The sequence below is a fragment of the Epinephelus moara genome, chromosome 22, assembly GCF_006386435.1.
Source record: "Epinephelus moara isolate mb chromosome 22, YSFRI_EMoa_1.0, whole genome shotgun sequence".
NCBI classification, from domain to species: Eukaryota; Metazoa; Chordata; class Actinopteri; order Perciformes; family Serranidae; genus Epinephelus; species Epinephelus moara.
In genome coordinates, this window is record NC_065527.1 from 13,498,836 (window position 1) to 13,513,886 (window position 15,051).

The window sequence follows — 15,051 nt, forward strand, 5'->3', positions numbered from 1 at the left end:
GTGACGTAAACAGTGACGCAGGAGGGAAGCCGCGGCTGGTCAGTCCTTTGGCGATTCTCTCATAAGCTGGCCCGTTCTTCACCGTTCCCATCACTTGACGGTTAATGGCCTCTTCGTTTGCGAGGACAAGGAGGGTGCGCGATTCCTTGTCTCCCCAGTTGCTCANGGCAGAAAATTGGGCACCTCGGATCAACTCGCCAATCCGGCTCTGTGTGTCTAAACACTCACAGCTTGCCGGCAAAACAACCGAACACTCACCGAAAATCTGGCAGTGTAAAAGAGGCTATTAACATCAATGGCTAGCTGCAGGCTCAGCCAACTTCCTGTTGAGAACCGTATGCAGACTATCCTGCCCTAGACTCTGAATCATAGATGTGCTCTGAATGTCGCATACATTTAATGAACTCACCCTTTTTAAAATCACAGTAGGTCTTACTGACAGTGACAGTATACTGTAAATCAAAATTATTTTTCCCACCAAAAAAAAAACATTTTTTCAACTATTTGCACATCTTCCTGGATTTCAAAATCAATCCTGCAGAATACCAGCAGTATTGCTAAATTTAATTACCAGAAATGTCTATGCATAATTTGTACAATAAATCTTGAGATGCACAGTATGTCAGGATGAATTACCTTCAGCCTCTGCTTTGTGTTGACAGCACAGAGTGTATAATTGGTCCAAGTCTTATTGCTCTCTGGATGCTGAAACCACTGCCCATCTTCTCCACAGTACTTAGTTGCCTTCTCTAAAAAAGAGCAATTATGTGATAAATATAATGTATGTTTTCCACTGCTCTATAAATCTGTGCAGTTGTGTCCATAAACCTTGTTCCCATTAGATTCAATAACTAATCCTCAGAGCAACTTTATAGTCCATCTTCTTTAAATACAGGACAATGAGGTCAGAGGAGGTTAACGCAATATCAGCAGACCCATAAAACCACAAATTTCTTAAGGCACACTGCTCACCTGTCGGGTCAAAGTCAAAAAAATAATCCGGGCAGTTTTGGGAGGCGTAGGTTCCCGCTGGAGTGTCATCCCAGCACAGCCAGCCATCCCAGTTACGACTGCAGTGGAGCCCTGCAGCGTCAACAAGGCCACAAAAACATGATGACACACGGTTACAGGCCTTTTAGACGTACCAACATGAGGCAGGCAGAGTTACACGGCGAGTTTCATGTACCTGATCTGTTAAAAGGTGGGTCTCGATTTATCCTCAGGAGGCATTTGTATTTATTCTCAAGCATTTTCAGTTTCTGCAATTAAAAAAAAAAAAATCAACATTGCATAATATTATTTAGACAATTAAGAGAAATAACAAGCCAAAGCTCTGGGTCAAACTGTCCGGGAAAATTAAACTACACTAATTGTTTAGATGAGGGCAAACAGAGGGCTACGGTTTAACTATAATCCAATAAAATCTCAGCAGGGAGGAGTGATGTTAGATGACTGTATAATTTAATTATTAGGGAATATTAATTGAGGAAAAAAATGCAGTGCTACTAATTAGTGTGAGGAGAATCAAAGGCACAAGTAGCTGTTCACATTCTCTTTCCATAATAAACCATATCCGTTAATTTGAAACAGTTTTGGAAGGCACTCGCAGACAGTGCCATAGTGATGACAGGTTTGCCAAATCAGGAAACACTCATATACTGTACTGTTGTAGTTACTGTAGAAAAAAGCAGTTATAAACAACCTATTTTCTTGTTTAGATTGGAGGACTGGGAGACTCGAGTCACGACTTGAGCTCCAAATTTGAGGACTTGAGACTTGATTTAGACTTGAGACAGATTATTTGAAAAGAACTTGCTTTTTAATATATATTTGCTTTTTTCTAGGCATTTTCGAGTAAGTTAAATTCTGTTTTTAAAACACGATAGGGTGATTTATAATGCCATGTGCGCAAATCTGGCAACCCACTAGGATGCTGCATGCCAACAGATGCCAATGCACAAGGCAGCTATCACATAGGGGGACGACTGCAGTCCAAAAACAAGAACAACTAAGTTCAAGGATGATGTTGTCGATGATGATCAATCAGTGACACAACCAGCACAACATCCAACTTCATCTGTCACTACAAATTCTCAAAGAAAGGCGCAGGAATGTGTCCTATTACTGATCCCTCATCTGCCTCCCACCCAAGCTGGGAGCACCACTAGTCTTTGCAGCAGACATGTTGTTCTTGTTGTTGTTGTCTCAATCAGAGTGTTACTCACTTTAGGAACATCCTTCAGTTCAGTCTAAATTGATGCCCTTTTGTATCCTAACGCTGCTTTACCAACTGTTATAATGGATCCAGAGGTGCTGCTCCCATATGTGCCTATTATGGTTTATCTCTGCGTAATACAAACCTTTACACGACCCTGGCTGACCCTCTGAGATCCCACTCTTATTAATGATGCTGTATATGTTCTGAGTAGTAGAAACTACATACTAAGGGGGGACCATATGTCCTGAACTTGCAAGCCGACCCAGCAGTACTAAACCTGTATGCTTTGTTTGATCATGCAGGATGGATAGTTTATGTCGACAGCAACACATTACCCTCAGTCTCTTCTCATAGGATGCTGTGCAGAGTGTGTAATTGGTCCAAATCCTTTTGGACTCTGGATGGTGAAACCACGTACCATCCTCTCCGCAGTACTTAGTTGCCTTTTCTGGAAAGAAGCAATGATGTGATGATTAAGTCAAATATCTTTAAATACAGTCAACAGAGGATTAAAGGTGAATCTATCATGTGAGGGTAAGAAGATATCAGCAGAGCAGCAACTCCCTAAAGCCTTGTTCACATTACATGATTTTCACTGCGATTTTGACATCGCAGAGGATCTTGAGAGCCGCCTTGGGTCGGAGGTGAGTCGGCAGATAGTCTGCCACGACGAGTCCTCATATGTGAACAAGCCTTCGAGCAAGTCGCCCCCTCGTCTGCGACTGGGACTGGATATCTGGCATGCTAGAAAACTGGAGAAGTCTGACATGACTGACGAAAAGCATCAGCCAATGAGAGGTGGGATACGTCCCACGTCAGCATGCAGGAGGACGGAAGAAATGTGAGGAGGACAAGCCGCAGGGTTGCCACTTTCCAGGTCCGCTTATTAGCCACAACTTTGGGCTTGTTTCTAAAGTGGAGTTGCTTATTTGGGCTTGCTCTCTAAACGTCACCTTTCTCTCTATATATATCCGTCTAATAAGTTATTTAAACGCATGATAGTCGCTTCTTTTGGGCTTGTTTCCATAGCCCTGTTCCTTGTTTCTCTCCCAAGATCTGGCAACACTGACAAGCCGGCAAGCATCAACACCAATGGCGGTGTCCACAGGATCACAGCGAGCGCATTGTGTTTGGACCCAGGCCCTGGAGGCAGATCTGATTCAACACTGGGAAGAATATCCATGCCTTTTCGATGTGTCGTCTCCAAGTTTGGTGACGTCACCGCGTTATCTGGGGCTCTGTCTGCGAGGGCTCGGTGGAGAAATCTTGTGGTGTGCACACACAGGTTGTAACGCAGTTGGCGAGACTCCCGCTGACAGAAACACACGTCACCAGGTATGAACACTCAAAAGATTACGATGGTCTCTGCGACACAAAATCAGGGTGAAAATCTTGTAATGTGAACTAGACTTAAGGGAGCGATCACACCAAGATGAAACGCGACGCCAGTAAAACCATTGTTTTCCTATGATATGGCGCGTCTGACCGGCGTTCAAGCGTCTTTTTAGACAGGCGTTTTTCCGGCGTCTTTTTAGGCGCGCGTTTTTCTAGACGCTTCTTTTTAGATGCTTCTTTATAGACGCGCGTAGATGCTGAAAAGTTAAAATATTTTCAGCTTTTTTGAGCGTCAGACGCCAGTAGCTATCGCGCAAATGCTTCCAGCATTTCAAGCATCTTTGAAGCATCCGCGTCTCTAGCGTCTCATTTCTGTGTGATCACCCCCTTAGTCTCTCTGCTCACCTGTGGGGTCAAAGTTGCTAAAATAAGTGGGGCAGTTTTGAGAGGCGTAGGTTCCTGCTGGAGTATCGTCCCAGCACAGCCAGCCATCCCAGTTACGACTGCAGTACAGCCCTGTAACACCAACAACAGGGATGTTTCAAATGACTAATATCTCTTACGTTTGAATGGAAGTTTTAACTTGGACTAATCGAAAACAGAAACACTCAAAAAAACAGTCACAGCTGAGCACAGTTTAATTTTTACAAAGAAACATTGTGTATTAGAGCCTTTTGAACTCGTTAATCACATTTTTATTAACCAAATTGTATTTTAAATGTGTGTACAAAACATGACACCAACTTAATTATGTTAGGCACATGGATTTACTGTAGTCTACATTGGACTTTGAATTTTATTTTTATCTATTGTGTCTACTTGTTATGTGTAGGACTACAAATGGAAATTAGGGTTTCACTAAATCTGGTGCAACCAGGTTTTCACTTCTTGTAAATGATTAATGTCATTGCACACTGAGCTCTTATAAATCAAATAAACTAAATACTAAATAAATGCATGAAATAATAACAACATTAATGATAAGTTTAACTGGCTGGTGTTTCTGGTGTTGACTAGCGAGGGTATCACACATACCCCTACCAACAATCACAAAAAAACACAAAGAAATGTTTGCAGGTTTGTTCATGAGTTTGTCCAACACGAAACCTCATCATGTAAAAATCATATTGACACATAATATAATAATTTGTCACTAGACCAGAGTCACTCATGAGCACTACCTGAGTTGTTATAAGGTGGATCTTGCGTCATTTTCTCTGAGCATTTCTTTCTGTTCTCGACGATCATTATTTCCACAACACCATCTTTTTCTGTGTCAACTCCTACAGCCTCTGTGGTCGGCTCTCCAGCAACATCCTTTAAAAAATGAGTGACTTCCTTCTGAGGAAAAAAAAACAAAACAGAGAGCTTAGCATGAACAGGTGCGTCTGTCTCATCTGATTCTTCTGTAACTTACAGCAAAACAGCCAATAACCAAATACCTCTGATTTGTCCTTTAAAGCTGGGTGACATGTGGACCCAGTGTGCACCCAGTTACCGAATTCGGCACAGTATTTGGTCACTTTTTCTGTAAAGAAAAAAAAACACAATGACTTACAGCAGCATCAAAAAACATAATAATCCATCAATGATTACTGCTAGGCACATTATGGCTTCTGTTGATGGTTCATGTCCAGTAGAGAATCTCTACGTCCTCAGCTCTGTCTTTGTTTTTCAGCAGTAGTATGTTGGCATCATCCAAACACATAAATTGGACCCTGAATCTTGGCTTTACCGAAAGACTGCAAATAATTCAACTTGGCACACATCATCAAACGTTATGTCAAACATAAAATTCCATCTTTGGAGACATTTTCTGGCAAATTCTCAAATGTCAGGCTTAAAAACCACATGTACTGTAGCTCCATGACTGGGCCGACAATGAGATCCAACAGTCCTGACAACAACAACCATAGCCCGACTGCTTATTCTTCGCCGACAGCTCATCAACTGTTCAGCATCCACTTCCAACTGTACGTCTCCCCCTGAAGCCTCATATGAGCAGCATCGGCTTTCAAATAAGGAGCCATAGGGGGACTCTTAATGTCACAGGCATTTTCGGAGGATCTTTTATGAGCCCTCTCTTATAAAAACACCTTCTTTTTCTTCTCATTCATATTCTCTCTCCCCATCCATCTCTCTGCCTCTGACTTCTCTATCTTTTTTGTCATCTCTTTTTTCCTTACTTCTCTTTCTCTCTCTCTCTCTCTCTCTCTCTCTCTCTCTCTCTCTCTCTATATATATATATATATATATATATATATATATACCCCTTCCATCCTCTCTCTGTCCTCCCCTTCACCTCCCTTCCATCATATTGCATCTCCTAAATCAGTCATGACTTGCCTCTGGACCTCTCCAGCTAGACATTATTGAGTCATGCATTCATCACAATGTAAAAACTGCTCATACTGTAAGGTACCGCAATCCCAACATTAATGCGCACACATAATCAATTTCTACGGTCAATTTCAATTCAAATAAATGTCAGTTTTTGTTCCGACTGATTGATAAAAACAAAATAGGCTAATACTTCACCTTCTATTCAGTTTAAAATTCTCTTACACTCGTTGTCCTTTAAACCCGCAGTGCATACAGATGCATGAGAAGACAAGGGGTCTACAGCCATGCTAGCAGCTCTGTAAGGCTATACTTAGAGTCACAGCGGTGCTTTGAGCTAAATCCTGAAACAGGCTTGCCAACATGCTCACAGAGACAGTGCTAACATGCTGGTGTTACAGATTATCTTAGTTTAGCGTATTAAGCACTCAACAGGAAGTACAGCTGAGGCTGATGGGGATGTTTCCACCAATAAATCAGCAATAAATCTAATTTCAGATATTTCCCTCAAAGACAAACCAATGACACCAACGGCTGCATGACAAAATTTGGTGCCATTCTATCCAGTAGACGGCCTCTGTGGTAGTTCCTGTTACAATAGAAGTCACACACACACTCACAAGGTGAAAATAATTCCAGCCCCACTGTTGCAACTGGTTAAAATTATTGCCCAGTTATGAGTTGATACCTGTACAAGCTCAAAACTCTAAGCATAGCGTAATAATCAATTAACTTTCCCCTCGAAAAATCTAGTGGAAATATCTAGCAAAACTGAATGGAAACACTTGAAATACAAATTAAAATCCTCCAAGCTTCCCAAAGCCCCATGCTGGCAGTGGCCCTTCATTTATGCAATTAGCCCCATGACCTTTGATCTCGATCGCACACAGAAGATTGGATCGTTTTCTGTGTCGCCTGCTGAACTGGAACTAAAAAGTCTAGGGAGCTTGTTGTTGTGTACTGGCATGAGAAGTGCACATCTTTCTTACCAGTTGGGTCCAGGTCAGGGTGATCTGGACAGTTTCGTGTGACAGACATCCCAGCTGGTGTCTCATCCCAGCAAAAAAAGCCGTCCCACATGGGTCGACAGAACATTCCTCGAGACAGGAAGAAGGAAAAAAAGTGTAATGACTATTCTGAGTTATTACCGACACACATTTTCTTTGTCTTCACTCATATTTAATGTGCGTCAGAGTAACATAATTTCTCTAGAGCTACAGCCTACACTGCAAAGCACTCAGCTGAACGCCTGCTGGCAGCACTACCATTACCTTAAACAAGAATAACAACTGTGTTCAGCTCCTAATCCACTGCCTTACAGCGTCATAACACCTGTGGGCCTCTCACCGGTTCTGTTTTCTTGGTGGTCTTTCTTGGACAGCTCAAGACATTTGTACTGACCCTGGCTCAGTGCCTGGCCCTGTTCATCAGTCATGCTATGTCCAGGCCTGAGTGATGGATCTGAGATTGACTCAGCGCCTCCTGCTGTCCTGCGCTGTGGAGACAATACGACACAAGAGGTGAGAGGAAGGGAAAGAAAACATGTTGTTTGGTGACTCGGAGCATGGTAAGAAGCGTAGGTGGGGAGCTGTTGGTGTGTTTCATAGTTGCTGCTCTGATCTGCGTTAATTTCATGGTGAAAACATAAATATTATCTTGCATGATGCTGTTAGTTGAATTTGTAATACTGGAAAGTTTTATCACACTCAGACAAAGACATGCACGCTTATATAAGATAAAAAATTGAAACAGAAGCGTAGGCATGCAAAATTTTGGAAGTGTCGTCGAAGCCGATCTGATGAGGATTTCACTCTACTTTGAAATTCCAGTCACTCCCCATTCACGTAACTCATTAAAGTGTGTTTGGGAGCTCACAAAAGAAGTTAAGAAGCTGATTTTCTCCAAATGAATCTTATCTGCTCTCTATTGTTTGTATTTGGAGGTAGCATTAAAAATGAAGAGGCCTGGAGTGTGAAATGCTGATTTTGATAATGCTGCTCACTGAAGGATAAAGAGCCCATCTTAGTGTGACTTATCTGGCAAATTTTGGGGGGCTGAAAATTAAGCCTCTCAGAGAGCCAGGCTCATGCACTTGCATTTTCTGAATTATTTAAGGAAATTTAATACTTTGCCTGGCAGATTGTCTCCACAGGCCTTATCACAATTGAGATGCAAACCTTCTACATCTGTGTCTTTGTGGAGGCTAAAGGAATTCCTATTAAACCAAAGTACCATTCTTACCTGTCTGATAACTCCTGTAAAAGGCAAAACACTTTAGGAAAACACACAGTGACTTTGTGAGAATGCTGATGTCCCATGTAGCAGTTTAGCAGCCGTACATATGATGTCACTCCAAACATTGAAGTAAATGACGTCATACATACGACCACCAGGCCACCACCAATATCAACAGATGAGCTGAACAGGAAGAAAAAAATTTAGACACCTCCCCTTGCCTTTTTACAATTCATTCATCTTCCTGAATCAACATGACAAGGGCACTCAAGAAAGAAAGTACAGACACATAAAGCAGGACAGCACAGATACTTCAGGCAGAAAACGTTTGGCAGGGATACTATTCTGGACCTCAATGTCAAACTTGATGCCGAACAGCAAAGGAAATTGAAACTTCCATTTCACACTGACACTGAAGAATAGTGGACTGAATGTTTTTTTCATAAGGAACAATGACTCAAGAAAACCTCTATTTTTCTGCAGTAAAAGCTTAAAAAAAAAAAAAAAGTCCCAAAGTGAACATGTTCTGGACGACTGATGCCGACGTCTCTTAAGCCTGTCTGGAACAAGATGAATAACATCTCTGAGCTGTCCAAAATTTATAGCAAAGGTGTTGAAAATGCCATTTATTACAAAACACTCTTCAAGCCAACTGGTGTACTGTGATTTCTAAGGACAGTTGCAAGTCCATCAAAAGAACATTCTAAAGTTTGATTTGTTTAATTATAACCCCCTTCACCAGGCAAAACAGTATGTTTTTAAATAACAGTGCCAAAATGTGAGGATTCACATCTTTGACTGATGATTGGGAAAAACCCCATTAAGTTAATTGATATAATTTCTCAAATACTGGAGCACGCTATGACTATGACTCAACCCTTCAAGCTCAGATTAAGACTTCACATTTGGCAAGCACAAACCAAAAACCCCCCACTCAAACCCCCAACAGCCTCGCAATAAATTCAGGATATACAGACAACCATATATAGAGTTGCTAAATATACCGTCTGTGTCTGATCGTGGTATAATGTTGCAGGAATGAGTAGAACTGTTGTTTTAAGTTATGCACAGGACATAACAAATACCTGTAAAGCCTGATGTGGATCAGACTTTAGATTCGAAGGCTACAGATGAACACTTGTGGTGTTTAAGTTCTGACTGCTCCAAGTACTGGAGAATGTATACTAGTATGTCCTATGCTAGTGATGTATGTCACATGACTTACATTACGTTTTTGACAAACTTACTTTTTTTAAGCCTTTTCTAAACTTATGCTGTGTCTCAAATCGCGTACTTCTGTACTTACACTTAATATTTTGAGTGCGTAAGTGCGTTCACACTGGGAAGTATGGAAAAATGCAGTGCACTATGAGTACCCGCATGGTGCACTCAAAACGGTCAAGAAGTTGAGTGTGGAACTATGGACACTTCTTGCACTCAATGGTTGCCATCTTGGCTACGTAGCGGAAGGGGAGGGACCACTTTTCAAACTGGAAATGGCGGCCACCACTATAACGGTGTCGGGTATAAGCCAGCAGTATGAAATGGCGGCCACCACTATAACGGTGTCGGGTATAAGCCAGCAGTATGTTTATTGGGTTAATTTAGTAGTCTGTAATGATTTGGTACCGCGAATAATAACGCGAATGCTAATGCTAGTTTGCTAACTAGCTAATTTGCGGTTGTCATTTCCGGTGAGTGCACAACGGCCGTGTTTGGTTTGAGACAACTCTACCCTGTCGAAATTCGCACACTACGCCAATGAGTACATAGTGCACATAGTATACTACATAGAAGTGTACTGACGGAAGTACGCGATTTGAGACACACCACAAGACACACGTGTTTTTGTTGACTAAACCTGAAGTAAATCCGAAAATGAAGTTTTATACCTATGTTTTCAGTTTGTTTTGATAAGACACTGTTTACATTTAACAAAGCAGAAACTGTGCATTTCCAGTAACAATGGAAGTTTATTTTGAAAAGACAACATTGCATGTAACAAATGTTGACACGCCATCTCTGAGCATCCAAAACCGATGCAGGAAGGATACCTTGACATGTGGGGCCATTGACCAAGTGTCTGTATTTGACGAGTCAGGACATATTTGAATTGTATGCGTTGCACTTCTTTCTTCCATTCTGGAGCCTTTTTTTGTGATCACATTTTTATTTAGTTTTTCTGCAAAGTATTAATAATAAATCATAAATGTGTCCATATGTTTTACAAAATTTGCGGTTATTGAAACTCCAGAAAGAAAAATTGACCCATTGTTTTGAGCTTTCGTTCTGGAGCCGACGAATGCTTTGTTCCTCTACATTTGCATGGATGATGTGCTGTTGCCATGTCTGTTTCATGGCAATAAATCACTGGAAGACCGTCATAGGAAGTGCGGTCCAGAATACAACACAATGCAGACTTAAACACCCGCTACAAATGCACAGTGAGGTATTACATTTTCATTTTGTGTCTCTTTCCAAAACAAGTTTAAATGCAAGGCATCATATACTGTGCGCCATCTGCAGAACAGAGTAAGGATCAGTATATAGTAAGAACAGCAGACACGTGCAGTCGTGGATCACATACTCTCTCTTGGGTCATCCAAGTTTGTAATGAACAAGCTAAGCTAACTATAAACTATAATTACCAATTATAAATGGTGAGTGAAAATTAATCATGGGATTTTTTTTCTGCTGAGAAAAGAAAACCGCTGGACCGCAACATATTACATGTCCATTTAATGAAATTTGAATCCTATGTTTAAACACACGGGTGCAGCATACATAATGGGCACAAAGAGAAGAGTACAATTACCTTCCAGCATTCCTCAAATTAAAAAATGAATGCTTACCACAAGGAGAAACCAAAGGATCCAAAGCGAGCCCACTAACTTCATATCTTCCCCTCACAGGCGAATCTCTGGAGAGACAGAACAGAACAACAAGTTAGTATCAGAAAACAAGTTGTCTACTGTTAAAGTGACTGACTGAGCAAACAGATGGCTTTTTCGTATCAGAATTATGGCCTCTCAGGAGAAAACAGCAACAGCAGTCATTAATCTGAAATGCAAAGCACTGCAGCAGAGGCACTGCAGTTTATGCCATTTCACACTTTTCCTGTGTTTGTGTGTGTGTGTGTGTGTGTGTGTGTGTTTGAGAGACAGAGAGAAAGTGTACCTGTCAATATGTAAAACAACAGCATTAAAGAGTAATGTTATATTGTGAGAGCAAGCGGAGGAAGAAAAAAGCCAGAGACACAGTCAGACAAAAATAGTTGATGGTCATTAATCATCCTGTGCTGAGCCTCCACTCCTGCAGGACGGCAGCAGCTTATCTGCCAGTTCAGTAACTGAGTGCTTGTGAGATTAGAATTCACTTCAGGTCTCTTTGCTTTGGCTCGCATAGTCCCTGTTGGAAGCCCATCACTCTGCACTTTGAACAGTTAGGACGACCTACTGGTTGTTTTCCACACCCCGCAGCGGCCCAGGGGGCAGGCTTTTTAGCAGATAGACATGCATGAGCAAGTCCTAAGTCTCTGTGAAAGGTTAACAGGATTGATAGTATTTGTTTTGGCTTTCGGACGCACACTGATGGTAGGCTACTTAACATGAGGATGACAAACCTGGAGCTGCATCTGCCAAGAATTGAGGGCTAGGATTGCTGATCCCTAACCGATGATCCCTTCAATTACCATCAGATATCTCATTTCTCATTAATAATTGATGGTAGATATGAGGATGATTATTATCATTAATGCTAAAGCCTCAGATGGCCTCTGTGATAAATGTACTTGCAGAAAAAGACCATATCTTATTCTCCGTTCCAGGCACAAGTATGGACCCACCCTCTGTTTCATTTAGTGGAGCTGAAACGATCTGTTAATTTATTCAAGAAAAAAAATCTATACGTGGTTGTGAGGATTTGATGCTTTTATATGTATTATCTGACAGTTCAGTCAGACAACTCACATTTAAACGTTTATTTCAACAGGAAAACATAGTTAGAGTTTGATGTCTAGACTTCAGCCTCATCACTCCCCGCAGATATGTTTACACGAAATATTGGGAATGATTAAATCTTTCCCCCCTAGCTGGAGCCTGCAGGTGGATGCTGGGGTGGAAGTGGGGCTGAAAGAGCAAGCGGCAGTACTGATGCAGGGCAGCAGCATAGACAATGCAAAGGCAGAGCTGGGAAGATTTTGCAGCTTAAATAGACAGCCAAATTAGGAGGGTGTGTTTGCAGATGACATATGGGGAGTGCCGTATGTAGCTCGCGGGCGTCACTCCATTAAACTGAGGCTCTTTGTTCAACAAACAAGCAATCTGCAGCCATCACCTTGGTTGCTCGGCATTTTCCACTATTTTCAAAAAAATTATAGACCAATGATTATTTGAGAAAATCATCTTAAATGTACAATTTGAAATTGCAGGCAGCATTTTGAAATTCATTTGACGACTTGACATACATCTTATTTCCTGTGAGTAGGAAATGGTGCCTCTTAAGTTGATTTCCTGTTGGCAGATATAATGAGTCCATTGTCTCTATACAGCCATGTTCAGCCTCAATCATAAACTCTGCTCAATATTTCAAGTGTACCATAAGACTATACAGTTTGTGGATCCAGCATCCTGGAAAGCTCAGTCATGGACACAACAAAAGGCCGCTCCATATCCCAGTTTTGAAAAGAGCAAAAAAGAAACACAAAGAAGCACAGAAAAACACCAATCAAAGACAAAGGGATAACAGGAGGCAGAGGAGGGAAAGAATGGATCTCAAAATGGCCTGTAGGAAGAGAAGATCTATAATAATCATCATCATGCCAGAACAGAGAATTCACACTAGTCAATTATCAACTAATCACCTCCGGGTGTTGCAGGAGCATGTGGATTTGTCTAAAAGTGGGAAGTTTGAAGTCTGAGAGAGACGTGTTTCTACAAGTCAAAAAACAGCATCAGGAGACAGGAGACGCATCAGGACAATTGACTCAGCTGACTTCATACTATAGTTGCTGCCATCTTAGAGATTTCTTTGATATCACAAACTGTAATGTAAACTACTTTTAAAAAGCAAATTTACTTGAGGAGAGTTAGATGAGAAGATCGATTGCACTGTTCATCACAAAGCTGGAGATGGCTAGCATTAGCTTAGCATAAAGGCTGGAAACAGGCGGAAACAGCCTGGCTCTGTCCAAAGGTTGAACAAACACACTCAACCCCCCTGTGCTAACAGTGACAACAAGATTCATGCAGATTACAAACACACCTATATTAATACTTTTGAAAGCCTTGCATGTCATTTAACTATGACTTTGGACAGCTAATTTCATAAAATCGCAACACGTTCTCACTCCTTACTCGTGAAATTATGCAGTTTTGTTAGTGGCCTATGCTTCAAACTAAGACGCTCTAGGTACCCTCTGGTGTCAGTTTTGAGCGCTCAATGACTGTGTGCCAATTTATGTTTGTTACATTCATAGTGTCTTGAATGAACTTCTATGTTGACAGGAAATGTATAACCAAAACTACCTTAGATTTAGGCAACAAAACTATGTGGTTAGATTTAGAAAAAAGACCATGGTTTGGGTTAAAATAAGTACATTTGTTACGTGACTTAAGTAACTTAAGAACAAAAAATAAAGTCTGTTATGTATGTCATGTGACATTACTAACAATGCTACGTAGTATAAGAACTTCAAGGTTTTACACAGAACATGAACAGCAGTCTCCTGGGTGATAGTCCTGTGTTTGTTTGACCCCTCCACCACTCCTCACTCCCTCTCCTTCCCACCCTACTCGAACTTTCTTGCTCTTTCTTACGACATTGCAACAGATGAGTTTTATGTCTATGAACAGATTACGCATATGAATAGAGAATCAGTAGGCGATGAAATGTTGGTACTCGAAGTGTTCTGGTTTCTGTTTGCAGTCCGTGTGTATAGTCCAAGTAGCATTGACTAATCACGTTTCAACGACAGGTAAACTATAATAATAATTTTTGTTATTTTGTTAGGGCCCCTTTCAAACCACTCAAGATGGCCTTACAGCAAAGATAAAAAAAAAGCATACATCAGACAAGAAACAGCATACAAAACATCATACAAATACATTAAAATAGAGGGGAAGACAGTAACACAGTGCACGAACATAGTGCATTTGATCAGGTGGAATGGGAAAGTCTGAACAGATGTGTTTTGAGTTTGGATTTGAACAGATTGACAGATGTGGTGTTGCGGAGGTCAGGGGGGAGTGAATTCCAGAGCTGGGGAGCAGAGCGGCTGAATGCTCTGCTCCCCATGGTGGCCAGGCGGGCAGGGGGAACGGAGAGGTGGATGGAGGAAGAGGATCTGAGTGTGCGAGCGGGTGTGGCAGTAGCTATGTTTCCATCCAAAAGTGATTCGAGTCATTGGGAAATGCGCATTAAAAGAAATACGAATCCTGTGTGTTTCCATTAAATGTACGGACTTTGGTGAAAACTACGAACTTGCGCGAGTTTTCCGCAGAACCGGAAACAAAACAAGTCTCACATTCTTCTTCTTTTATGTTTTCTGGCGGTTGGCAACCAGCTTGTAAATGCATTACCGCCTTCCCAACCCAGAGTGTGGATATCACCATGGAGAGAGGTGCGCTACGTCAGACTTAATTCGAACATAACTGTTTCCATGCCCCATTTTGCGAATCAACATTTTTTCGAATCAACCAAAACCCGGCTAAAGTGAGCGTATTTTAGTTTGTGCGAATCAGGGGATTTTAATTCAAATTTTGGCGTTTCCATCATAATTTTCTGATGCGATACTTCTAGATGCACATCTAAACAGGCTGAAGGAAACATGGCTAATGTGGAGGAGGTCAGACAGGTATGGAGGGGCGAGGTTGTGAATGGCCTTGACGATGAGCAGTAAAATCTTGTATTGGATACGGTGTGTG

The 15,051-nt window shown here is 41.4% G+C and overlaps 1 protein-coding gene across 1 annotated transcript in view; it reads right to left on the bottom strand.

Annotated features, from left to right (window-relative positions):
- calcr (calcitonin receptor) overlaps positions 1-15,051 on the bottom strand; it is a 74,491-nt gene that overhangs the window by 26,252 nt on the left and 33,188 nt on the right. Inside the window, exons 2-11 of the mRNA XM_050035644.1 lie at positions 10,981-11,048; positions 7,241-7,388; positions 6,883-6,990; positions 4,996-5,081; positions 4,735-4,894; positions 3,959-4,069; positions 2,554-2,666; positions 1,187-1,259; positions 973-1,083; positions 637-749 (exon numbers count right to left, since the gene is read on the bottom strand). Of these exons, the coding sequence (XP_049891601.1) occupies positions 637-749; positions 973-1,083; positions 1,187-1,259; positions 2,554-2,666; positions 3,959-4,069; positions 4,735-4,894; positions 4,996-5,081; positions 6,883-6,990; positions 7,241-7,388; positions 10,981-11,025 (1,068 nt within the window). The 5' untranslated portion in view covers positions 11,026-11,048. The remainder of the gene's footprint in view (positions 1-636; positions 750-972; positions 1,084-1,186; positions 1,260-2,553; positions 2,667-3,958; positions 4,070-4,734; positions 4,895-4,995; positions 5,082-6,882; positions 6,991-7,240; positions 7,389-10,980; positions 11,049-15,051) is intronic.